The 26,033-nt window shown below is 45.5% G+C and overlaps 1 protein-coding gene across 7 annotated transcripts in view; it reads right to left on the bottom strand.

The window, feature by feature from the left end:
• MYLK (myosin light chain kinase) overlaps positions 1-26,033 on the bottom strand; it is a 281,962-nt gene that overhangs the window by 130,299 nt on the left and 125,630 nt on the right. For all 7 annotated transcript variants that reach the window (XM_067034429.1, XM_059064332.2, XM_067034430.1 and 4 more), the window contains one exon: positions 6,798-7,005. In XM_067034429.1, the coding sequence (XP_066890530.1) occupies positions 6,798-7,005 (208 nt within the window). The remainder of the gene's footprint in view (positions 1-6,797; positions 7,006-26,033) is intronic.

Genomic DNA, 26,033 nt, shown 5'->3' with positions numbered 1-26,033 from the left:
GTTCATCTGGAGAGCTACATGCCGTAGGAAAATGGAAAAGCAACAATTAAGGGCAGAATCGTCCACTCATACTCTGGAACGGATATGACTCTAAAAACTGCCTCGCCTCGTGCTCCAGACCTCCCACGGTCTCCTCCCAATCTGTCCTTCATCTTTATTTCCCACTACTCTCTGCTCCTGCCCGTCTACTCACCCCACCCTCCACCCCAGGCCCTAACTCTTAACCACTTTCCTCCCATCCCCAGCATCAGAATCATAATCTGCCATCCAACTCTCACTCGCTCTGTCCCGGCTAGCCAAGTCCCTCCTCCTCCAAGAAGATATCGCAGACCATTTCAACCTCCAGATGTCTCATCCTCCTCTAAGTTTACGGAACAGAAGTGCCAATCATTTGGCAAATAAACCTGTGCTGCCTTGGGGTTGTGCTTTTACTTAGCTTTTAATGTGTCTAGGTCTTAGCTGACCAACCAGGTTCTTGCAGAAGGGATCTGACAAAGCATTTCATCTCCCACACGGCACCGCACAAAGCCAGCACTTCCTGTGTGTTGTTGCTTAATTGAAATATAACTATGAAATATGAGGTCAAGAAAGTCAGTCTCTTGAGAGCAATAACCAAGTCTTGCTGCTCTTAGATCCCAGCATAAAGTTAGCACATGTAATGAAGTCTGATGAATGAAGAAGAGGCTAGAACTACAAGCAACTGGGAAAGGTCTGGGGGTGGAGATCGGGAAATGGGTAGAGAAGTTAGAGATGGGAAGAAAAGATGGCAGCTGGGCCAGCCAGGGGTACTGGCGTGTATTTTGGAGGGAAAAAGAGGCAAAGTGAAACTGGAAGGTGAAAACAACAGAGGGAAGGGAGAAGGAGATTTGGAAGGCATGCTTCCAGAACAGAATGGGACCAAGTCATTTGTCATCTAACTCTTCCATGTAGCAAATAAGTGAGGCAGTCTTGACACACAACTGTTTCACAGCAAAGAGACTGGAGGGGCAAAAAGAATCATCTTTATCTCTACCATATTTATATTTTTCCCTTTGATGAGACAGAAAAGGACCAAGAACTCAGAACATTTAAATACTGACTGGGTAAGAAAAAAAATAGGGCATATGCCCCTATAGAAAGAAGAGTCATCAGGGAGTATAACAGACTGAAAAGAGTTGATAAAGAATACAAATGGGAAATATAATTACAGGTCTTTAAGAAGGTAGAAAATTTAGGTAAAAGAAGACAGTACAAAAGAAGAGAACAACAAAACAAAAGGAGAATCACAAAAGACGTTCTTGAGGAATACAATAATTTGACTCAGCCATTGTAAAGAGACATGGGTTCAAATATATAATGTCATCAATCCAATCCAATGTGAAAATAAAAGGGATCTGAGAAGTCTGACCCTGGAAAAGTGTAGTAGCAAAAGACATGGCGCAGAAGCATTTCCTACAAATTCAAAATCACCAGAGAACGCTGGTGCCAGCAGCACCAGAATAGTTTGGCTAGCGGACACTAAGGCCAGTCTTCTCCCTTAAATCCCATGACATGGGGTCACTCTCTTTTTTTTTGCCGCCACATTCTAGGTGGCCTGCCACCCGGCTCTCTTTCTCTCGCATGGTCAGGGAGCACTTAATTCTACTGCAAAAGTGGTATTTGTTACCTATTTATAGTCTCTCTTTCCCCATTGGAAGTAAACTCCAAGGGGGCAGAAAGCCTGTCTGAATTGGGCCTGACACAGAGTGAAACAAGAGTGGTGAACGAGGCAATGGATAGAGGGATGCACTCTTTGCTTGTGTGAGACATTCCAAGATGAGGGGACATGTCTGCTTTTCAACAGAGACAAAAGGGGCAGCCTCAGAACCTATCACCTACAGGGGAGGGAGCTGGTGGAAGAATCCCCCAGGAATGGAGGTGAAGGAGGAGGAATTTGCATGAAGGATGGTGTATTTAATAGAGAAGAAAGAGTGATGGTCAAGGCTGGATCCAGAAAGGAGGGAAGAAACAGGTCTTTGCCTACCCCCCATCTCCATTTATTCATTTCAAAGAAAACTCCCAAGAGGAAGGAGCCCCTGGCCGAATCTATTCCCCAGCGAATACATATTCACTATCTCTAAAGTTATTTTTTCAGTTGTTCATTGCACTCTTAGGCGGAGTCGTTAATGTCTTGGAATTTATTTTTCAGAGATGAAAATAAACTTTATCCACTTCCTCTGAAACTATCGCTCTCCTCTCTCTTGCTACTCCTCTTCCCCTAGAATAAGCCCTTATTTCTCAACATCATCTTTAAAGCTTTACTCACTGCCCAGTGCACGAGACATGTTGATCACGACTAGGGTAACCATGCAATTTATTATCCAAACTGGGACTCTTCTGAAAGTCAAAGGAGGCTCTACTTATAATTACATTGGTAGAACAAGCATGCTGGGATAAATGGTCACCCTAAGGACACTTGCTGTGACCATGGGTCTGCAAAAGGGCAACCACTTGCCCAAATGCTCACATTTGAGAATCATTTGTACTAGGAAAAATATATCACATCTGTAACTGAATCCTTCCTTGCTACTCAAAGTGTGACCTGTGGACCAGCAGCACGGGCATCACCCAGGGGCTGGTTAGAAGTGCAGACACTTGGGCCCTACTCCAGGCCTACAGAACCAGAATCTGCATTTTAACGAGATTCCCCCAGGTGATTTGGGTGCCCTTGCATTTGCATTAAACAAGCCTATAAGGTGAGTATGAGCCGTCCTGAGGCCTGGATCACCTCTGGGCCTCCAGTTTGGCTTTCCCCGGGTTCCTGAGCTCATGGCCTTAAAATGAACCCTCTATTACTTGAAATGACTTAAGTGCCTCCCTGGTCCCTGAAACACAAAGGGCCTTCTCAAAGTCAGACCACCACGTCTGGGGTATATCTCTCAATATCAGCCCCGCACCTCACTCCACCCCACGCCCTAGGTTCACTCTGTGGATGTGATTGCCCAGGACAACCTGCCACCTTGTTCCTACACGTGGGCTTCTCTTTTTTCTCCGTGTAAGCCTTGTTTATCCCTATTCAAGCTTCTAGAGCTGTGCTTGTCCAGTACAGTAGGCATTAGTCACCTATAGTTATTGAGCTCTCGAAATACGGCTGGTCTGAATTGAGGTGTGTTACCATGTAAAATACGCTGCAAATGTTGAAGAATGTAAAATATCTCAGAAATAATTTTTATATGTTGAAATGATAGTATCTTGGATATATTGGGTTAAGTTAAAGTACTTTATTAAAATCGATTTCAACTTTAAAAAAATGTGGCTACTAGAAAACTTGAGATGACACATGTGGCTCACATGATACAGTTGACCCTTTAACAATGAGGGGGTCAGGGATGCCCACCCTCCCTGCAGTTGAAAATCCATGTATAACTTAGAGTCAGCCCTCTGCATGTTCGCCGTTCCTCTGTGTCTGCGGTTCCACACTGCAGATTCAACCAACCTCAGACTGTGTAATACCGTGGTATTTAGTATTTTAAAAAATCCCCATCTAAGTGAACCTGCGAGGTTCAAACTCATATAGTTCAAGGGTCAATTTATTTCTCTGGACAGTGTGGGGCTAGAGAACAGGCTGTGGCCCCTACATTATACAGAAAGCTCCCAGAAAGCAGGCACCACGTCTCTTCCCTGCTCTGCACCGAGCCTCTGTGACCAGTCCTCTGGAGGTAGATGAGTCTCAGGGCTGGCTACACAAAGCCTTTCCAGGGCTCAGACTAGGGCTGCACAAGGTCATGAATGGTCCTGTCATGAAGATGCTTGTTCTCAAGGAGGATAGTGCAAGCTTCTTGGCCCTGGTTACCAAAGGAAATCAGAGGAGAAAGCTTTCTCTTCTATTCTCCACACAAGGATTTCCCTCTGCAAGTACTTCTCAGGATATTAATGCCACGTTTGAACATCACAAGGTTACCATTTACTGAGTGCCTACTATTTGTCAGTGCTGGGCTGATCTTTACACAACCCATGGGGCAGCCATTAGCATCAGTTTACGGAAAAGGAAATAAGGCTCGGAAAGGTTAATTTCCCCATAGTTAGAAATTAGTGGAGCTAAAATCCAAGACCATTGGATAACACTGCCTTCTAAACTTGACCATTAGGGAGTCAAAAGGCTCCATATATGAGTCATACTCTTAATTCCTGAAGCTCTGCTCTTTCCGAATAAGAAGCAAAACTAAGAAGCAAAGCACAGAGAGCTGGCTAAAAGCAGGAGGGCTGCTGGATTCCCTTCGTAAGGGTTTGGGGCTAGCCTGGCACCGTCAACAACTTATCCACGGCATAAGGGACCAGAGTGGATCCTTCCAGGGCTATGGTCTATGGGGTGGTCCCAAACCACACATGGGCTGAAACTGGCCTTTGATGCAGAAGCAGAAAGTATACAGGGCCATTCACATTTAAAGGAACTGCAGCCTTTAGGTCATTCTCTACCTCCTAGGGTCAGAAGGCATAAAACATCTTCGATGATCTCCTCAAATTGAAACCAAAGAGGAGGGCGCAGGGTTAAAAGCCTTAGACTTCTCTCATTTGCTATAGTTCTCTTGCCTTCTTTCTTTTCCTCTGCCCTGAGTACCATGACCTAATAAAAATTTTCCTGCTTAGTTGAGACATCAGATCTAATGTCCTCACTGATGGGAACTTAAAAAAAAAAAAAAAAAAAAGGTTTCATACGACCTGGGTTTTATATAGCTCCCCCGTACTCCTAACCCACTCCATTCCTTTACAATGGATCATAGAAAACAAGGGCTAGCCCAGGTTGTAGAGACCACTGAATTCAAACCCTTTATTCTACAGAAACAGAGATCCAGAGTTTAAAGTCGCACACTGACCGGCAAAAGTTGGGACCAGAACCTTGAACCTCTGATTCCCCGTTTCCCCAGCTCCAAATAGAAAATCAGAAAAGGGGTGTTACAGACTACATTTTTGTGTCCCCACCCAAATTCATATGTTGAAGCCCTCACCCTACACAGTGTCACTGTATTTGAAGACAGGGCCTGTGAGGAGGTGACAAAGGTTCAGTGAGGCCTTAAGGGTGGGGCCCTTAGAAGAAGAAGAAGAGACACGAGAGTTCCCTCTCTCCACCATGTGAGGACACAGGCAGAAGGTGGCTATCTGCAAGCCAGGAAGAGAGCCTTCACCAGAAACCAAATCCTGCTGGACTGATCTTGAACTTCCAGATTCCAGAACTGTGAGAAAATTAATTTCTATTATTTAAGCCATGCAGTCTGTGGTATTTTGTTATGGCAGCCCAGGCTGACTAATACAAGGGGATAATGTAGTTTTTATTTGTGGGCCTCAACTCAAAGTTTGGGCATTGAAAAGTGTATACTGTAGAGGAAAACACAGCATCAGAACTGGCCGAGATGAGGGTCATTCAGAGAGTGACCAGGGGCCACCTTCCATGTGGAATGCCCCAGCCCACAGGTACTTGAAGGCCATTAAAAGGAAAGAGTCACTCAGTTAAAGAATTTGGGGAAAGCATCCAAACTATGCATATTCTATTCTGTGAAACAGCCTGTCCGTCCTTTCATGATGCAAGCAAACAGGAAAAACACTGGCCAAGGTACACCTCGCCCCCTTCTGGAACCTTCTCTGGCACACAATGTCCCCTGAAAACCAGGTTGGGAGGACTGTTTTCTGAGAGAGGAGAAATGAGTCTGACCCTCTGGTTTATAAGCCCTTAGAAAGACCTGGAAGGGTGGAGGGAACCTTGCCATATTTCTGAGGGTCTGACGAACCCACATGTCCTTTTAGACATCAGGGCTTTAAGCAGCAGCCAGTGGCCTGAACTGGAAATGTTCTCACCAGTGGAGTGCCTTCAGCATGTGGGAGATACACCGGAAGCAAAAGGAACAGTTTTACTTATGGTCAAATGTTTTCCTGGAATTTTTAAAGTTAATAAACTTAATAGAATTTTATTTACGTACAAAGGGAAAAAAAGGCAAAATAAGGAATCAGTGTTAACACACTTGTATGTTTATCTCCTATATATTTTTCTGAGTTTTACAAAATTTTTTATGATGGGCATGTACTACTTTATAATGATGCTAATAAAACATTGCTCATTCTCTAAATAGTTCAGTATCTAGCATGTGCCAGGAAGTCTTCTAGATGCTGGAGATACAGCAGTAAACAAGATAAAGGCCTTCTTCTCCTAGAGCTACCAGTTAGAGGTGGGGCTTGGGGGAGATAATCAAAAGGGAGGCAGTGACAGTCCTAGAAGAAAAAGTTCAGGTGGAGTGAGAGGATGGAGAGTTCAGGGGATGGGGTGGTCAGAGAGGGTTCTCTAAGGAGGGGACGTCTGAGCAGAGACCTGAAGGAAGTGAGGGGCCTAGTCAGGGGCCGGGCTGCAGAAAGAACCCTTCTTTGCACAGGGAACAGCCGGGTGAAGGCCCTGAGGCTTTGCTCAAGGACAAGCAGAGGGCCAGTGTGACCACAGTGGAGCGAGTAGGGTGAGGAGTGGTAGGAGACGGGTCTGGAGAGCCAGGCAGGAGCGGGATGTACTTTGTAAGGCCATGATGAGGAGTCTGGTATCAGTCTCAGCGTGGGGGGAAGCGAGGGGAAGGCTGGAGCAGAAAGGGAGGTGATGCGTAGTCTGACATTGTCTCCTGGGATGCCTCCCTTGTTCCAGACACCACATTGCCCCCATCAGACTTAACAGGTCCTGAGTTCCGGGATGGGGATGCTTTCTCCTGTGCATCCCTCTCCCAAGAGAGGGCTGAGGCAGGAGCTGCAAGGCCTTGGGAAAACTGGTGGCTCATTTCTCCCCAGGGCTTTCACCTCTTGGGACTCACCTTCTACCGTCAACTCCACTGTCACCTGGCGGGCACCACTACCATTGGTGGCTTCACAGGTATACTTTCCCTTGTCCTCCTCATGGACAGCATGAATCACAAGGCTGAAAGTCCCCCGGGTACCACAATCCAGCAGGAAGCGGCCCCCACCGGCAATGGGTTGCCCGTTTCTGTGCCATGTCACTTGGGGCTCTGGGTAACCCCGGACCTTCAAGGAAAAGAAGAAAGGGTGAGAGCTTGTACATAAGGAGTACTTCCTGTGTGGCAGGCATTGTTCTGGGTGCTTTACATGTATTAACTCTTTTAATCCTCATAACATCCCCTGCAACATCTACTATTTTCATCTCCATTTTGGAGACGAGGAGATTGAGACGCAGGGTTTTGGTAGATTTCTCGAGGTCTTGAAGGTAGCAAGCAGCCGAGTCAGGCATCCTGGCTCCACAGCCCACCACACAAGTGTCTCTCAAGCCTCGATGCATGATTAGAATTACCAGGGGGAGATTTAAAGCAATACTAGTGCCCAGGTCCAACCTTGGACCAATTAAATCAGAACCCCAGGGGGTGGGGACTGAGCATGGGAATTCTAGAGCAGTGCTTCCTACTCTAACATGAATCACTTGTTAAAAATGCAGATTCTGCTTCTATAGGTTTGGGGTGGGCCTGAGATTCTGCCATTCAGACAAGCTCTCAGATGATGCTGAGGCTGCTGGTCCCTAGAACTCACCTCGGGTAGCAAGGTTCTAGATCTGAGCTGCCCGGTATGGCAGCCACTAGTCACACATGGTAGCTTAGTGCTTGAACTGTGGCTGGTCCTGAGTTGCACTGTAACTGCACTGTAAATGTAAATTATACGTGGGGTTTTGAAGAGTCAGTATGAAAAGAGAATGTAAACTACCTCGATAATCTAAAAATACTGATTACATATTGAAAAGATAGTCATTTTGACATATTGGGTTAAATAAAATATATTGTTAATACTAATTTCACTTGTTTCTCTTTACTTTTTTAATGTGGCTACTAGGAAAGGTACAGCTACATACATGCCTTGCTTGACGCTTCTATCAGGCAGTGCTGCCCTAGACCACTCTTTCTCTACAAATAGTTAGCAGCTAACATCTGTTGAGTGCTAAGTGTTAAGCACTTTTCTAAATACTTAGCATATCTGAGCCTCACAGCAACTTGTTCAGAGAGAAGATATTTCCCCAAAGAGGGGGAAAGGCAGAGAGAGAGAAATTCTAAGAAATCACCTTGAGTTTCAGAGAAAGTTCCCCAAGGGTGCTGAAACCTCTGAAACTCAACAGGCCCTTTGGAATGGACTCATCTTTGGAGGAGCAGGGCTCAGACTGGCCCGTCAATGCACAGCCTGGCACCTGAACTGGGGGATTTTAGCACTGGAAATGCACAGAAGACATCACAGAAACCTCCTGAGAAAGAAATTGTTGGCGTTACAAATAGGTTGTAACAGTAGCTTTCATCCACGTACCCAATCCAAGACAAGAGAGCATAGATACAGATGAAGCCAAACCAAAATTCCCTGGATGACCCCAAATTACATTTACAAAGAAAGCCTTCAGTGACCTACAGCAATAATCCTCCTTATACACCCCAGCAAGGTCAGAGAGGATGCTTTATCAGCACGTGGGAGAAAGGGGAGGGGAGGTGGCTGTGCCGTCATGCCTGGCCACTGCAGCCTCACCAAGCACATATCCTATCTCAGGGCGATGCTGTTGAAGGGGACTACATACATATTATAATGCCTATTATAATATGAAACAAAGTGCTAATAGCGATTGCCTCTAGGTCTCTCTTTTCCTTTTACTTAACTATCATTTTCTGATACTCCTGCAAATAACACCCCTGACCTTTGTAAAACAGAAAAAATTTTAAATGAAAATATGTGTTCCTTTTATATTCGTGTGCCTATAAAATGAATGTAGAACACAACCATTCATTAATCTGTGGAGCCCCTCAGGGTACTTAAATCTAGAAATGGAAATAAAAGTGGTACACAAAAAAACATTATTCATGTTTGAAGGTAGCAAATGCCACATATCCATATAAAACACATCACCTTGTGGCACTATCTTGGCACAAAGGTTCATGCCAAGGAATATCAGAAAATCACTCCGTTAAAGCATTCCTTTTCTCTGTGAAAGCATATTTTCAGGAGACAACTAAGGAAAGAAACTCTTTCCTACAGAAGGAAGTCCCTTGGGAGTCTGGTCATATAGTGAATCTGCAAATCATCATCTTCTCCTCCATCCTGTCAGGCAGAGCCAGCCTCACCTCCAGATGATCAGGTGGCCTTCTGTCAGCATCAGAGAAAGGCAGTGTAGAACCCTGGGACTGGGAGGAGATGAATTATTAACTCCACCAAAGGTGTCCTTAGCATTCCACGAGCAAGTACTCTGGCCCCCTGCAGTGGTGCCAACTCTGTGGCCACCAGGGCCTGAGGCGTTAATGTTTAACTGGGGACATTACAAGTGCTCCAGACCTCAGGGACACAGATCCCTCTTTCCCTTTCCATTTTCCTCTCATTTTCAATTTTTATTTATTTAATTTATCCTGGTTGCACCAGGTCTTAGTTGCGGCATGTGTGCTCCTTAGTTGCAGCATGCATGTGAGATCTAGTTCCCTGACCAGGGTTCGAACCCAAGTCCCCTGTGTTGGAGGGTGGGTTCTTAACCACTGCACCACCAGGGAAGTCCCTCTCATTTTCTACATACATATACATTCCCCTCCACCCCACACCAACAGATCCACCTCTGCAACACCCTTATATATTAAAATAAATATCCAGGGATATTTAAACATGCTGAAATTGGTACCACGTAGAAAGCTGTGGTTTGCAATGGACTTTTGTACACCCTGCATCTGAAGCAAAGGCAGGAATTTCTATGACCTTTTTCGGTTCCAAGGTCTGAATGATTTTCAGCTCCAATTCTTATCCACCCAATATGGAAAAACTTGTTCAACCACTACCTAATGTTACCTAAAAATTACTCAACTTCAAGTAATCTCATTCTTATTGCTGGCCCACTATCCTGGGCTCCTGGGTGGGGAAAGAAGAGAAGTCTGGACTCACACCCGTGGCTGTGTGACAGCAGCCCTGCCTTCCCTGGACGCCTTATCTGCCTTCATCACGGGCCTTCCACCAAAAAGCCACAGACGGGGGATTTTTATAGCCCAGTCTAAGACCACAGTAAAAACCCAGTGATACTTTAGTTTTCAGAGGTCTTCCACATATAGAATCTTATTTGATTCCTGCAACACTACAAGGGAGGTGTCATGGGTTGGGTTCCCTGGAAGCGGAACCTGAGACAGGGATTCAGGAACCCAGGTCTTAGTCAACAATCAGAGCAGCTGGGAATGGGTGTAGCAGCCTGGTGCAGGGGATCTGGGTGGGGTACCAAAAGTGTCTGTGACAGCATGCAACGCCAATCATATTATTAAACCCAGAGAGCAAAGGATAGAGGTCCGAAGAAGTGGATGATTTGCCAGCGATAAAGCGGCAGATCTGGGACCACAATTTTGGTCTCCAAGTTGAGTGACTGTCTCTCTGTGCCTCACTGTAAATTCATTTTTTTGGTGACATAAATATTATAGAATCCAAAGCATTAATAAGGGTCTATCTCTAATAGACCCTAAGCCTCCTCTAGGTTAAAGCAATATCTGCTCCCCACTTTGGGAAAAAAGCCAAAGAACTCACAAAAGTCATGGCCATCCCATAAGCAAGTCTTGGGCTGTTTCCTTGGAATAACAGGAGAACAGTGCTATAGACTGAATGTGTCTCTCCAAAGTTCATGTCAAAATCCTAACCCTTAATGTGATTATATTGGGAGATGGGGACTTGGGGTGATTAGGTCAGAAGGGTGGAACCCTCATGAATGGGATTAGTGCCCTTACAAAAGAGATCCCAGAGAGCTCCCTCACCCTTCTACCATGTGAGGACACAGTGAGAGGCTGACCGGCTATGAACCAGGAATCAGACCTCTCCAGACACTGAATCTGCTGGTGCTTTGATTTTGGACTTCCCAGCCTCCAAACATGTGAGAAATAAATTTCTATTGTTGAAACCACCCTGTCTGTGGTATTTCTGTTATAGCAGAAATACCCCAATGGTCTAAGATAGACAGGGATGGGTGCCATGCACAAGCCCAAGATAAGCCTAGGAAAGTCAGTGTGGAACAGAAAAGACAGTGTAAGAGCCAGGCCTGAGTCCTGGGTCTGACTTGTCTTCCTAGCCTCTTCAGGTTGTAATTCCTTCCTTTCATCGAAGAGAAAACAGCTCTTGATAGCTCAGGCTCCTTCCATTCCTGAAATAGTCTGGATCTAAATAGTGACCCACTTAGCTTCTGGGGGAAGATTCTTTCCTCTCCCTCCAGTCTACCCTGGGCCCCAGTCCACAGCCTTAATACTTTCTAATCCTCCATAAGGGAAAATCAAGTGACCACAAGGAAAAAGGCTTGTGAACATGAGTGGGCAGCCCTGACTTGTCACCATAATGAGTTTTTGGAAATGGCCCCAAAGAGGGTCATTCTAAGGAGAATCATATTTTTGCCACAGTAAACCACATTTAACTGGAGGTTGTGTTTTTGAACAAAAGCCTGAGATCAAATAAATCAAGGGCATAGCTGACAATCTGTCATACAAATAAAGATATAGTAACCATAACCCCTATAATAATTTAAAATAGTAAAACTGTTTTCCAGTGCCATAAAATGTCCCCAAGAGCCTTTACAGCCTCAAAAGGCCTTTAAAAGGAATGAGGGCTCATTCTGTGTGTGTTGGATGGTGAGGGGAAAGCTGGGCAGCAGGCGGGCAGCTGCTCGCTGCCATGTCACACCAGCCGGCCGTGCTGGAGAGGTTTTCAGAACCTGGTGCTGTCTCAAGATCTACTTAATGATTGAAAGTGAAACATTCTTAAGGGCACTGTCTCTTCATTTTTTTTTTTTTTTTCTCTGTAGTACGCGGGCCTCTCACTGCTGTGGCCTCTCCCGTTGCAGAGCAAAGGCTCCGGACACGCAGGCTCAGCGGCCATGGCTCACGGGCCCAGCCGCTCAGCGGCATGTGGGATCTTCCTGGACCGGGGCACGAACCCGTGTCCCCTGCATCGGCAGGCGGATTCTCAACCACTGCGCCACCAGGGAAGCCCTTCATTTTTATCTGATGTGTGTGAAGGGCTTGCAGTTAATTCCAGTTTGCCCAGGACAGGCTACCAGAGCATAAGCCCAGAACAGGGCCAGGTTCTCTGGCCTCCACAACCCCTACAAGACTCAGAGCAACACATCTGCTTTCTCAGCTCGGTGAGTGGTAGAAAGGGGGTGATTTTGCTGTTTTTGATGATCTCCTGCATGTCTTTTGTTCCTGGGTGGGCCTGTCCCTGTCTGCACAATGCAAGCCCACACAGCTGCAGTGCAGAGCTGGGCAGGCCATGAAACTGAGACTCTGCCCACATAGGGGACGGAGGGAGACCAAAACGAGTGAAACCAGGATTACCCTAAGGCCAGGGTGAAAGGAGACAGCCCGGCAGGACACTGGAGAGTCGGGAAGATACACAAAGAAGACGTGAGCAGTGAGCCGAGAAGTCCTTGGGGCTGGGAACAAGAGATGGAGGGGTTTTCAATAAGTATTTCTTTGAAACCTGTTGAGTAACTGAATCGATGATGGGAAAGGCTGAGCCTAAAGAATGGGAAATTAAGGAAACCTGCTGGACAGATGCCCCACCTCACCACCACCGCCCCCCGCAAGCGGGACAAAGCTGATTCTGCAACACAACTGTCTCCATGCTTCCTATGATTGCAGGCCTGTCTGTAGCACATCACTCTGAACCTCTTCCTCTGTTTCAAGGCAGCTTCTTCTATACTAAAGAAATTCTCCTATGATAAATGACTAGGAAAGGGCTGGTGATTTAAAAAGTGAAAAATAATAGGAAGTTAATCAGTGATGCTGAGGAATGCGTTGAAGAAGAATTCTCTGTCCCATCTCCAGGTATAAGCTCACCCAGATAATAAGTGGACATGGATGCACAGAAAGGAGAATTAAAACATTAACACCCCCAGCAAATCAGACCACAGAAAATGCCTATGAAACTTACATCATGGGTATATTATGAGAGTGGAGAGTGAAGGGTGAGCCATGGGTATGGCATGACCGAGCTTAGAGGCCTGGGTCTGTGTCAGCAACTGGCACACGGTCCATTGGACAGGCGGAACTTAATTAAGGCTTTGAATAATCCCATTAACCAACAGTCAAAAGCCTTAACTGAACCCACAGAACCGATCAGGAAGAGATCATACCAGCTAAAAACAGCAATTAGTGAGAGGCTTAAACTGCTGGATGCTCCCTGCCCTTAAGTTCAAGTTGTGAAACAGCGAGGACCAAAGAAGTTCCATGAAAAACAAAAGCAGAATGCAGAGAATCATTCCTCAAACTGGCCCAGAGAATGCCACCTGGGTCATCAGGGAAAGATGCTGAAAGTCTCTATCTGTGATCAGCCATTCTCATTTTCTTTTCTTTTTTTAACATTCTTTATCATATTCTTTTCCATTATGGTTTATTATAGGATACTGAATATAGTTCCCTGTGCTATACAGTAGGACCTTGTTTTTTATCCATTCTATATAAAACAGTTTGCATCTGCTAATCCCAAACTCCCAATCTGTCCCTCTCCCACCCCTCCTTCCACTTGGCAGCTACAAGTCTGTTCTCTAATGTCTGTGAGTGTTTCTGTTTCACAGATAAGTTTGTTTGTGTCATATTTTAGATTCCACATATAAGTGATAGCATATGGTATTTGTCTTTCTCTTTCTGACTTACTTCTCTGAGTATGATAACTTCTAAGTCCACCCATGTAGATGCAAATGTCATTATTTCATTCTTTTTATGGCTGAGTAATACTCCATTGTGTATATATACAACATCTTCTTTATCCATTCATCTGTCCATGGACATTTAGGTTGTTTCCATGTCCTGGGTATTTTAAATAATGCTGCTATGAACATTGTGGTGCATGTATCTTTTCAAATTAGTGTTTTGTCCAGATGTATGCCCAGGAGTGGGATTGCTGGATTATATGGCAACTTGATTTTTAGTTTTTTGCACTCTCACTTTCTATGGCAAATTTTCTTCTCCGCTGGCCCAAGACATAGACAACCCCATATTCCTACATCTGCAAGACTGAGAACATCCTGTTTCTCCCACAGAGAGTACGAGACAGGCTATAGCTTGGCAGTCTTGGGTTATACCTCAGGCCCTTTTGAATGTTTCAAACAAAAAGCTTGATTTCCTTTTATCTAGCTCACCTTATCAATGCATGCAACTTTTTGATTCCCTTTCTTTTTTAAAAAAATTTATTTATTTAATTTATTTTATTTTTGGCTGTGTTGTATTCTTGTTGCTGCGCGGGCTTTTTCTAGTTGCGGTGAGCTGGGGCTACTCTTTGTTGTAGTGCGTGGGCTTCTCATTGCAGTGGCTTCTCTTGTTGCGGGGCACAGGCTCTAGGTGTGCAGCCTTCAGTAATTGTGGCACGCGGTCTCATTAGTTGTGGCTCACGGGCTCAGCAGCTGTGGCTCATGGGCTGTAGAGCGCAGGCTCAGTAGTTGTGGCGCACGGACTTAGTTACTCCGCAGCATGTGGGATCTTCCCGGACCAGGGCTCGAACCCATGTTCCCTGCATTGGCAGGCAGATTCTTAGCCACTGTGCCACCAGGAAAGCCCCCGATTCCTTTTCAATGACACAAGCACCTAGAATTCTGAAGCAGTCCAACAAAGAAATAGAATCCTAAGTGTAATAGGGAAACTCTCACGTTGATGTTTTTCTAGTTTTTCCAAATTCAGAGTTTTCCTATAAAAACAAGTGTTCTTCTGTTTGAACTCTAGTCCTTGTGGGATGGCTGTGGGATTCCAGCCTTATTGCAAACCTCTCTACTCAAAGCCCTGAGTTCTGGCTTTCATGATGGTGTCCAAGGACACGGCATCTCCAGCTGGTGAAGCGGGCCTGGGAGCTCACTCTCCAGTTTCTACTGCCAAGTTGAGATATACTCTCAGATATATTAAAATATTAATAAGAGGCGTGTGGTATCATAGAAGTTTAACAAATTAGTGCTGTGGCTTGGTTTTTTTGGTTTGCTCAGGATCTCCTGCCTACCTTTCCCAGTGTAAGCTACTCCTTGGAGATAGCAGACTCACCTCTCTGCCCCCACCACAGGTGAGTCTGGTGAGATGCATTAGGCAGCCGCCTCCTGGCCAAAACGCTCAGACTTCCAAAATGAGCATGATCCACGTCAGCCAATCAGAGCTCTTCCCTGCAATTTCAATTAGAATAAAGGGAGACCAAACTGTCTCTTCACAGGGACCCCAAGCTGGGAAGATGTAAGCCTGAAGCTGTCTGTCCACAGCCATATTTTCCCATCCCTGCCCCCTGTTTTCTTGCCTCCACCTAAGGGAAGGAAGCCATGTGCAAAATAAGACATCACATACACAGTGAAGAAGAGAAGAGATGGAGGCACAGCCTGGCAGAGCTATGGCAGACCCGGCATCCACTCAGTCACATGAGACAATACATGTCTTTCACTTAACCCATGGAGTTGGTTTGTCACTTGCAAACAAGAGTCCTGACTAATTCAAGAAGGTATATGGCATCTGGAATCAGACAGACCTGTGTTGGATGCTGGCTGCACCAAGCAACCGTTGCCTGACTTTGGGCAAGTTACTTATCTGACCCTCAGTTTATACAACTGTAAGATAGGATGATATCAGTATCCACTTCCATGGACAAGTTTCTCATTTGATCAGAAACTTGTCCATGGAAGTACATATGTACAATAGTATATTAACAAATTCAAAAGGTTAGATCCTCTGTCTCTTCTTTTCTTCAGTCAGTAATTCCTTATAATAAGTTACCTTAGAATCCATTCAGCTCCCAGCTTTAACAGCATGAAGCTGTATTTCTGCCCTAAGAAATACCACTACTTTATGAACTTCTGGGCTTGCTGAGCCTCATCTTACACACCTCGAATTCTTTTTTTTTTTCGTGGCCTCTCCCGTTGCGGAGCGCAGGCTCCGGAGGCACAGGCTCAGCGGCCATGGCTCACAGGCCCAGCCGCTCCGCGGCATGTGGGATCTTCCCGGACCGGGGCACGAACCCGTGTCCCCTGCATCGGCAGGCGGACTCTCAACCACAGAGCCACCAGGGAAGCCCCACAACTCGAATTCTTATAGACAACTTCGAGGCATCACACCCTTAATTAGATAAAAACCTAACCCTTTAAACTGAAAACACCTTCTGCCTTAGCTGAACTGGCTTATTAGTTTTATTTAAAGAGCAAACCCCTTTTGAAAAGTGATCATTGATTTTATGTAACATCACAAAGCACATTTTAAAACAAATATCCAGGGCTTCCCTGGTGGCGCAGTGGTTGAGAATCCACCTGCCGATGCAGGGGACATGGGTTCGTGCCCCGGTCCGGGAAGATCCCACATGCCGCAGAGCAGCTGGGCCCGTGAGCCATGGCCACTGAGCCTGTGCGTCTGGAGCCTGTGCTCTGCAACAGGAGAGGCCACACAGTGAGAGGCCCGCGTACCACAAAAAAAAAAAAAAAAAAACACAAATATCCACTCTATAGTTTTGTCTGCACCATCATTCCACTCCTGTAATACCACATGCAACTCTGAGACAGAGACCATCCCCTTGATTTCTGCCTCACTGACTTATGCAGCCCTGGAATTTCAAGGCCATGGGCAAGTTTTGGGAAGGAAATAAATCTGGGGTAATAAATCTGAAGTTTCTGGCCAGTCATGGTTGGATCTGGGGAGAGAGAGACATACTTCACTGGCAGAAGAGATGGAGGACAGGGCTCCTCCTCAAATAACACACAGCCCACTTGGCAATGGCTCACAACCCCTCAAACAGCACAGCCCAGATGCCACAAGACTCAAAAACTGGCCACAGATTGTACTGGGAAGGTCCTGGCCTATGAGGACTCTCAAAGAATATGAGGCAATTCTGTTTAAAAGCAAAGGTGGGCCAAAGTGACCAGAGGGTCCCAGCAACATGAGAACATCTCAGCTTGGCTCCCTTGGCTTAGATGGGCTCCCCTGGCAGCCGCTGACCACCCGCTCCGCACGCACGTCATCGCACAAAGCCTGCATTTTGCTTGGACTTGCCCAGGTGGCAGCCTGCGAGGGAGGTGGGGGAGCAGGCGGGGCTTTGGCAGCAGGACCTTGTGGACTGCCTGAATCCGTATGGCCAGGAGGGGGGTCTCTGTGATGCTGTCAGAAAATACCTGGCACAAAGGGTAGAACGCAGCTGTCTGAGTTTGCTACTCTATGGCAGAATGTCCTCCCCAGGCCCTGCTGCTCAAAGGTACCCTGATCTGCATAGAGAACCATGCCAGGTAAGGAATCGAAAGCTGCTTCCTGGGCAACGTCAGAGTCTGACTGCCCACTGGGCTGAAAAACACAACCAAACATGCTGTCTTAAACTGTTTTCACTCTCACCAAGACAGGTACATGGTCAAAAGGTACATTAAGTCATTTAAAAAAAAAAAAAAAAAAAAAAAAAGCAGGCCTCTGCTCTACCCCTCCCACCCCCAATTTCCATTTCCTTCAGGAAATCACCTTCAAGTCTTTTAGCCATTTCTTTTGGTATTTTTTTCCCTTGTATTTCTAAATAACAGCCTTACACAACTACTTATTTTATTCTTTCTAATTTTAGACTTTATTTCTTAACATCTCTGTATGGAATATGAGCTTTCAGCTCTCAAATCTTCCCCCACATAAACCCTTCCCCCCACCCCCCCACAATAACCACATCTGAATTTTTACTAAGCCAGTGTGTTAGTGTTTGCTTCATTTTAACTTTGCTCATTGCCAAGCTACATAGTATATTACAAGTGCATTTTTCCCAGAGTTAATACCCGCCATACTTTTGGTTTGATTTGTTTTTTAAGAACCCAACTTCTCAAGAGAACTATAAAATTCTTCTCAGCAATGGTCAAATGCATCAGATAATGAATTCATCAGTGGCTTTTATTTTTTTCTTCTTTGGAGAGAGTCCTTCTGGAATCTTCTGTCATTATCCTCCAATCTAAACTCGATGCTGTCTAGGTCTGACACACAGTGGTCCAGGGACTTTCAGTCACCCATCCACTTTAACCATCCACTTTGGTTAAACATGTCCCCTTCCACTGGTTTCTTAAGGACAATTTAACCTTTCTTAAGGTTAAATTTTTAAACCTGGCATTTCCAAAAGTGTCAATATTCTACTTTATACTCAACTTACAGTTTATCTAGGAAAGGAATTAGAGCAGAAAATCTTTTTCTCTTCAGAATTTTGAACGTATTGCTTCATGGCATTTGCAGGCAATGATTCTGGTGTCCAGTGTTGCTGTGAGAGGTATAACGCCAATGCAGTCCTTCCTCTATGACCTGGTGTGTGGTGTGTGGTGTGTGGTTTGCGTGTGCATGCGTGTGTGTTTTTATTCCAAACTTTTAGAATCTTCTCTTTATCCCTGACAGTCTAGAATTCCATGACGATTTGCTTTGGTGTGGGTCTTAGTTCGCTCATTGTATTGGACCCTTGGTAATTGGTCTTTTCATTATTGGGAATGCATATCTTTCAATTTTGAGGGATTTTTGTGTTTTGACAATTCTCTCTCTACTGTTTTTTACTATGTTCTCTTTACAGAATTCCCGAGTTGGATATTAGCCCTACTAGACTGACCCTTTACATTTCTTTTCTTTTTAAATGTATTTTCCTCCTCTTTTTGTTCTCCCTGGGAGATTTCCTTGACTTTATCTTCCAGCCAGTCTATTGAAGTTAATATTTTAGCTATCATTAATTTTTAAAAAAATCTTCTTTCTCAGTTTTTCAAAACTTCTTTGAATAATCTCCTGTTCTTGTTTAATGGAAGTAACATCTTATCTCTGTGGTGAAATGAAATGTCTTCACAGTCTTCTGTAGTCTTCTGTTCCTACTTGGTTCCTTTTCTGGTTCTTTTTGTCTCTTTCATAACAGAGGCTTCCCTTGAACAGCTGATGGTCCTTCACTGACTCTTCACGCATGTGGGTGAAGAAATTAAAATCTCTGTGCACACAAGTGGGGCCTTATCAATTTGTTGGATCTCCCAGTAGTGTGAATGGGTAAAAACTCTCAACTATCCATATCTGTGGATCTTGTTTCTTGAGATGATCAGTTTTCACAAAGAGAAAATCTTCTGATTCCCTGCTTAGGTGGTGGTGGTTTGGACATAGTAATTAAGTCTGTCTACCAGTATTTGGGACTCTGACTGAGGGAAGGCCTTGAGGGGTCTCATCTCATACGGTGACTTTCACTTAGCCCCTTGCCCTTTCGAGTACAACACCTCACCCTGCCTGCAGCTGTGCCTTGTGCCCAGGAGTTGAGAGTTGGTCAAGTTCAGTTTCTCCTCAGAGAACCTTCGATCTTTCAGGTGGAGGGGAGGAGCAGTGGCCCAGCACATGGAGTGTGGAAGGGGATTGGGGACCCTAACTGCTCCTTATTACATTTTTAACCAATCCTCCAGTTTTCAGCTTCACTCCACAACCCAGGCTTTCAAAATACATGACGCCTCCCACTTCTCAGCCTCTTTAGGAATTGTTTTGGCACAGGCAGGCTTACTTTTTCTTATTTCCCACTCCCTAGCCACAGGCACAGCACAACACAGAAAGCTAAAACCCGTCAGCCGATCATCTATTCATTTTCCATCATCCATCAATTCCTTGACATGGCTCATCAGCTGTTGTCTCTCTCTCATTCTATCTGTCCCCACAGATTAATAAGTTTTCATTTTCTTTTAATAAAAACTCATTTTAAGGGTGGTTATCATAACAACAACAACAAAACAGAAAATAAGCAAAGATGTGGAGAACCTGGAATTCCTGTGTACTGGTGGTGAGAATATAGAATGGTATAGCTGCTATGGAAAACAGTATGGTGGTCCCCCCCAAAATTAAAAACAGAATTACCATACAATTCAGCAATTCCACTTCTGGGTATAAACCCAAAAGAACTGAAAGGAGGGACATGAACAGATATTTGTACACCCATGTTCACGGCAGCACTGTTCACATAATCAAGAGGCGGAAGCAATCCAAGTGTCCATCAATGGATGCCTGGATAAACAAAATGTGATATATACATAAAATGAAATATTATTCAGCCTTAAAAAGGAAGGAAATCGTGACACATGCTACAACATGGATGAACCTGGAGGACATTAAGCTGAGTGAAATAAGCCAGTCACAAAAGGACAAACACTTAGATGAGGACCTAGTGTGATGAAATTCATGGAGACAGAAAATAGAATGGTAGTTGCCAGGGCTGGGAGGAGGCGTGAAATGCGGAGTTAGTGTTTATTTGGTTTTTTTTTTTTCCGGTATGCGGGCCTCTCACTGTTGTGGCCTCTCCCTCTGTGGAGCACAGGCTCCGGACGCGCAGGCCCAGCGGCCATGGCTCACGGGCCTAGTTGCTCCGCGGCATGTGGGATCTTCCCGGACCAGGGCACGAACCCGTGTCTCCTGCATCGGCAGGCGGATTCTCAACCACTGCGCCACCAGGGAAGCCCGGAGTTAGTGTTTAATACGTACAGAATTTCCATTTTGTAAGATGGAAAAAGTTTGGGAAATGGGTGGTGGTGTTAGTTGCACACCATTTGAATATATTTAATACCACTGAACTGTATGTACACTTAAACATGGTTAAAATGGTCGATTTTCTGCTATGTATATTTTACACAATAAAAAAAAAATCAGTGAGTCATACATATGTGGATCTATTTTTGAACTGTTTCAATTATCTGTATGTTTACCCCTTTGCCAAATACTACACTGCCTTTGGTACAATAGCTTTATGTTAGGTATTAAAATCAAGAAATAAAAGTTTGAAAACATGTAAATCAGACCAAAGTCACTCCTCTATTTTGAAAATTTCCAATGGTTTCTCACTGTACTAAGAATAAAACCCAATTACCATGGCTTACAAGGCCCTGTGTGCCCTGGCCCCTGCCTATTTCTCTCCCCACTCCATCCTTGCCCGCTGTACCCCTGCCACACAGGTCTTCTCTCCACACCAGGAAATAAGATGAAGATAACCGGTACTCTACCCTGGAGTGGGTCCCCACCTGCGGGATGACAGGGGCATGCAATCGACCAGAGCACGTACGGTCAGTGCCGCAGAAGAGGCGTGGACGGAGGACTGAAGGAGCGCGTGGAGGATGGGGGGAGCCCCATGGTGGTACTGCTGCTGTGAGCTGAGCAGGACTCCGGGGGCCACCTCCCAATACAGCGGCAGCCCCCAGGGAGCTGGGGTGGGGTGGCAGATAGAGCTGGGTAGGTGAGAACCAGCCACTCAAGTTTGACTAGGCAGGAGATGGTTCCCAGTAGCTCTGCCAGCCTTGAGGCAGCCCCTCGGGGTCCCCACCCTGGAATGGGCTCAAGGAGAGGTGAGCGGAGATGTATCCCAGGCCATGGCAGTGGGAGCACAGCCTGGGAGGAGCCCTGGGACTCCTTCTCCTCCTCCTATCTCCCTCCACAAACATCCTAGTGTCATCTGGGCAGTGCTCCACAGCCACTTCTGCCTGATTCACTGCTCCTGCCAACTGAGTTGCATGCAGTGCAGCTCTTGCACAAGCTGTTGTTCAGGGATTTTAGGGCAGGGTCCCAGGAGACACAGGAAAGAGAGCAGAAACAAATGCCAGGACCCTCATAGGGCCCCAGGGGACACAGGAAGGAAAGCAGAAACAAATGCCAGGACCCTCATTGTGAACAAGCCTGCGCGTGCTAGTGGCACGGTGGTGGCACGGTTGTCTGCTGGTGGCATGTTGGGGGCAGGGAACACCAAAGGGGTTTGAGTCCTAGTTCAAAACACACATTTAAAGCAGATTTAGACTTTCCAGTCCGAACCACAGACATTTCTTTTCTGAAGAAGCATCTGGAAAAATAGAGGGAAAAGTTGCCCAGTTATTTAGTAAAAACAAAATCCAAACTTTCCTTTCCCCCCTCTTGCCAATGTCCCTTTAAAGTACATGATCCTCAGGGATCCATGGGGGCTGGGGCTCAGCTATAATCACTGGTTAGAAGGCTAAGATACCTCCCCAGCCCCCAAAGCTGTGTGCTCAGGGTCAGTGGAGCCTGCTTCCGCCTAACCAACACATGGCTGGTCAAGAGGAATCAAAACCAGCCCATTTCCCAGACGGCTACAAGAGAAGCTTGAGGGTTTCCTGTGTTGGGAGCTTTGTAGCCCAAATAGCCCTTCTCCCCACGTCCTAGAATATCCCTAGTGAAAGGAGGAGGGTAAACAGTCTGCAGAATGCCTGGGCATGCGTCTTCCTTTCTAATCACAGAGTACTGTAAGAAATTCGATAGATGCCACTGTTAGAGGATCAGCGTCGAGGAGTCTGTAGGCTGGGCTTGGCCACGGCCTCAGTGTGGGTAACTGCTCAGACCACCCAGCTCAGAGAATTCCAGGTGCAGTCCGTGAAGCTGCTAAACATGAGTGGATGTGCTGGCAGGCACCGGGGTCACCCTAATAAGTTAGGTCTTTACTGGCTTAGAGCAAGTCGGCTACAGACAACTCCAGGCCTGAGGAACAGGGAAGAGTTAAGAATGGGGAGTGTCAGGAAGTGGCAGGGAGAAGCAATTTGCAGGCAAGAACGGTGCCTCTGGGGTGCCTTCAGGGAAGAGGACTGCTGAAACGATGGTCTGGTTCATACTTTGTGTTGCAAAAAGGGTCAGCTTCAGGTTGGGTACTAAAGGGTCTGTAAACTTCTTGTGCCCCTAAGAATCCACTCTAGCCTAGAAAAGCTTCACTCTTTCTACTGCCACCACTCTCACCTTCTCCGGGAGACCCTAGCCTCTGGGAATTCTGGAAACACTTTCTGCCTCTCACCCGGCACCTTCCCACGGTAGCTGTTTCACCGACACTGGGGCCCACTGTAGCCCGAGCAGGACAGGGAATTCCCGCTCCAGATCCCAAGGGGAGGCAGGCCAGTCTGCAGCCCAGAAGGAAGGGGCATGTCTGGGGTCCAGAGCCCATCAACACTCGCAGTGGCAGGAGGGAAGCGTGAGAGCAGTGTTTATTCCAAAGCCGTTTTCTGTCAAGAGCCTCTCAGCTGGGTCCAGGGCCGGGGCCCCATTTCCAAGGTTGGTGTTTTTCCCTTCTTTTTGCTGGACAGGGAGAAGTGGAAAAAACCAGCACTGCCTTGGCCCTCAGCTTCTTTGGAGCTGATTTTGCTCCCCCTGGCAGGGTCTGCCCCCAGAGTAGACATGCAAACCACAAATGCAGGCCACAGCAGCGTCAGAGTCCTCAGCTCTGCTCCCCAGCTGGGTCACCAGACCCGCGTGACTCACCCAGGCAAAGATCCCTGACACCACTCAGGGCTCAGGCCACTGATGCCCCTGCCCTCACCCCACGCCTAGGCCACAGAGCGCCTACTTCTCTAAATATGCCTGTAGTCTGTGTACTGGGGACAGTGCTCCCTCTCTAAAGAGATAGTACTTATTTTTAAAGCTGAAAAGAAATATCCTGCAGCCAGGGCTAAATGCCAATACAACCAATTCTCAGTTATTTCCCTGCTGCAAAGCTCTGTTTCTATTTGTCTACAGGTTGTGTCCTACATCAGATTTATCCTCCTAATTTTGTCCTTTTAAATAACGCTCACCATACACCATTAGGTGAACATGATAGATACCTTAGAGACGTGCGGCTAGTGGGACCAAGAGCGGAGCAGTTCCAAGACACCACATCCTCCCCCTCTCTGCCCCCTCCTCCAGAACCACTCACTCTCCCCCTAGAGAGTCTCCCCAATTAACCAGCGCCCTCTGATCTCTCTCACTGCCCAGCTTTCAGAACTTACACTATTCTCTTAAGTGACCACATTTTAAAAACAAGCAGACATTTATCTGTTTAAAATCAGGCTTGTTCCAGAAAATCTGGGCCAAACTAATCACCATTACATCACCTTTCATATTTCTTTCTGCCCTACAGCAAGCACAGTGACCATACTTTCCATATAAAATCAGGACACATTATCTGACAAGAGATTCACGGGCAACCTCCAGGTGCAAGGAGGAGTTGGTGTTATAAAGTCTCAACATCAAAACGCTGGAACTCCAAGAATATTTGGATGACTTTACTGGAAAAAATGAGAATAGTTTGAACCAGAATGGCTGACAACAATCTGAGATGACAGCACCTATGCCAGTAACACAGGTTATGCCTTTTTTTTTTTTTCTGTACATGAATGCCTACATCTGCTTTATTCATAATAGCCCAAGCTGGAAACAACCAACTATCCATCACACAGCTTATGCTTTTGTTTATTCCAGGCACATTCAGCATAACTCCATACAAGACTGTGAGTTACCTAAGAGGGGGAACTAGACATGTTACCTATTTTGAAGACCTCTCCATGTCCAGCAGGACTACTAAATCTACTACTGAGTGGACGGTTGGCTGATGTCTCTCCTCTCCCATCTTTATGCCCCAGCTCAACTATCATTTCTTGATGTCCCAAACTAGGTCATGCTGTTATGCTTTCAGGGCATCCCATGTTCTTTCTTCAGTGGGTTTCATCAGAGTTCATAATTCATCTATATTTAGTTATTCTTGCCTGTCTCATAGCACTAGACCATAACTGCTTGTGGAAAGAACTACAGAGGTTTGGCTCATCAGTGAATCACCAACTCCTTGGCACGTAGTAGGTGATCAACCAGTATTTTTACATTAATGACCTGGTCTCTCTGGTAAATCCCAGGACTTCATATTTCTCCTTTACACCAACATTTTTATTAATTACTTGAACGAAGACTGCAAAGCTGCTCATGAGAACTAGAGTTAGCATCAATACTGGGGGCGCATAGGCTAACAGAATCAACATGCTTAAAGAACAAATATCCAAATAAACAGAAAGCTAGCAGAGAACAAGTACTGTGAAGGTTCTAAATCATCAGCTAGATAAAATCAGAGTGGCAGGGGCAGCTCATGTGTAAAAGGAGCTGGCAAGAGTCTGCTAAACTTCATTCAGTCTTAAGCTATATTACAGAGCACGGTGTGTGAACAAGGAGAGGGCAGCCGCATGCTGCCTGACTACCACTGCCAGGTGCCACAGGTTAACTGGACATGGATGAAGGGGCTCATGATCTGTGAGGTGATGACCATGCCTACTGCCCCGCTGGCACCTTGCTGGTGCTCAACAGATGTTTACTGAAGGAACATAAAGGCTAGTTGATGGAAATAGGTATATTTAGCCTGGAATAAAACACACCACAAGGAGGACATAACTGTCTTCAAATATATAAAGAGCTCTTGTATAAAACAATCTATGTGCTGCATAGCTCCAGAACAGGGATGAACAGGTCCAAAATCTAGGCAGATTTAAGCTGATACAAGGAAGGGTAACAATGCCTGAACAATGAAAGGGACCAAGTGTAACATGACAGATCTCCATCCCCAGAAGTCTTCACAAGGAGGATGGAGAACCATCTGGCTGGGATGTTGTCCAGGGAAACTTCATCCCCTCTAAGATGACTTCCACCCCAAATCCTAGTCTTCTAAGAAATTAACAGAGCTGAATGCATAAAGGTGAGAGAGAACTTGAAAGAAACATTACATTTATGCTGTAAATAACCTTTGTGCTATGAATACAGAGCTTGGAACGATCTGTTCCTTAAAGGGTTTAATGAACTCACCCACAAAACTATGTGGATCCAGCATGTTTTCAGGAGATGTTTCCTCAATCTTCTAATTTCTTCCACTGAACTTTTCAGGTTTCCAATTTCTTTTTTTAGCCAATTTTGGTAGTTCCTATTTTCTTAGAAAAAATACATTTCTTTCAAGATTTCCAAATGTATTATCAGAGTTGAACACGGAAATCTTTTTGTCAACTCCAGATCTGTGGTTAGAGTCTCATTTCTAAATTTTATTTATATTTCCTGTTTTTCTCTGGTTGGTCTGGTTGGCCTTGCCTATTTCCTATTTCCAAGACTAGTCCTTAAACATATTCACTAATATCATTTTTCTACTTTGTAATGAACTCATGTCTTTTATATAAATAAAAGAAATGGTCTCCTTTGGTTTGTTCTATTATTTGATTTTGTGAGTTGAATAATTCATCCATTATTTTTTAGTATTTTTTGTTCTATAATAAAAACATTAAAGACTATGAATTCACCTCTGATACTGGCTTTAGCCAGTTATAAACCAGCTACTCAAAAAGC

This window comes from Kogia breviceps, chromosome 5 (genome assembly GCF_026419965.1).
Source record: "Kogia breviceps isolate mKogBre1 chromosome 5, mKogBre1 haplotype 1, whole genome shotgun sequence".
NCBI classification, from domain to species: domain Eukaryota; kingdom Metazoa; phylum Chordata; class Mammalia; order Artiodactyla; family Physeteridae; genus Kogia; species Kogia breviceps.
Note: the sequence above shows the minus strand (reverse complement) of the source record. Positions and strands in the feature narration are given on the sequence as shown.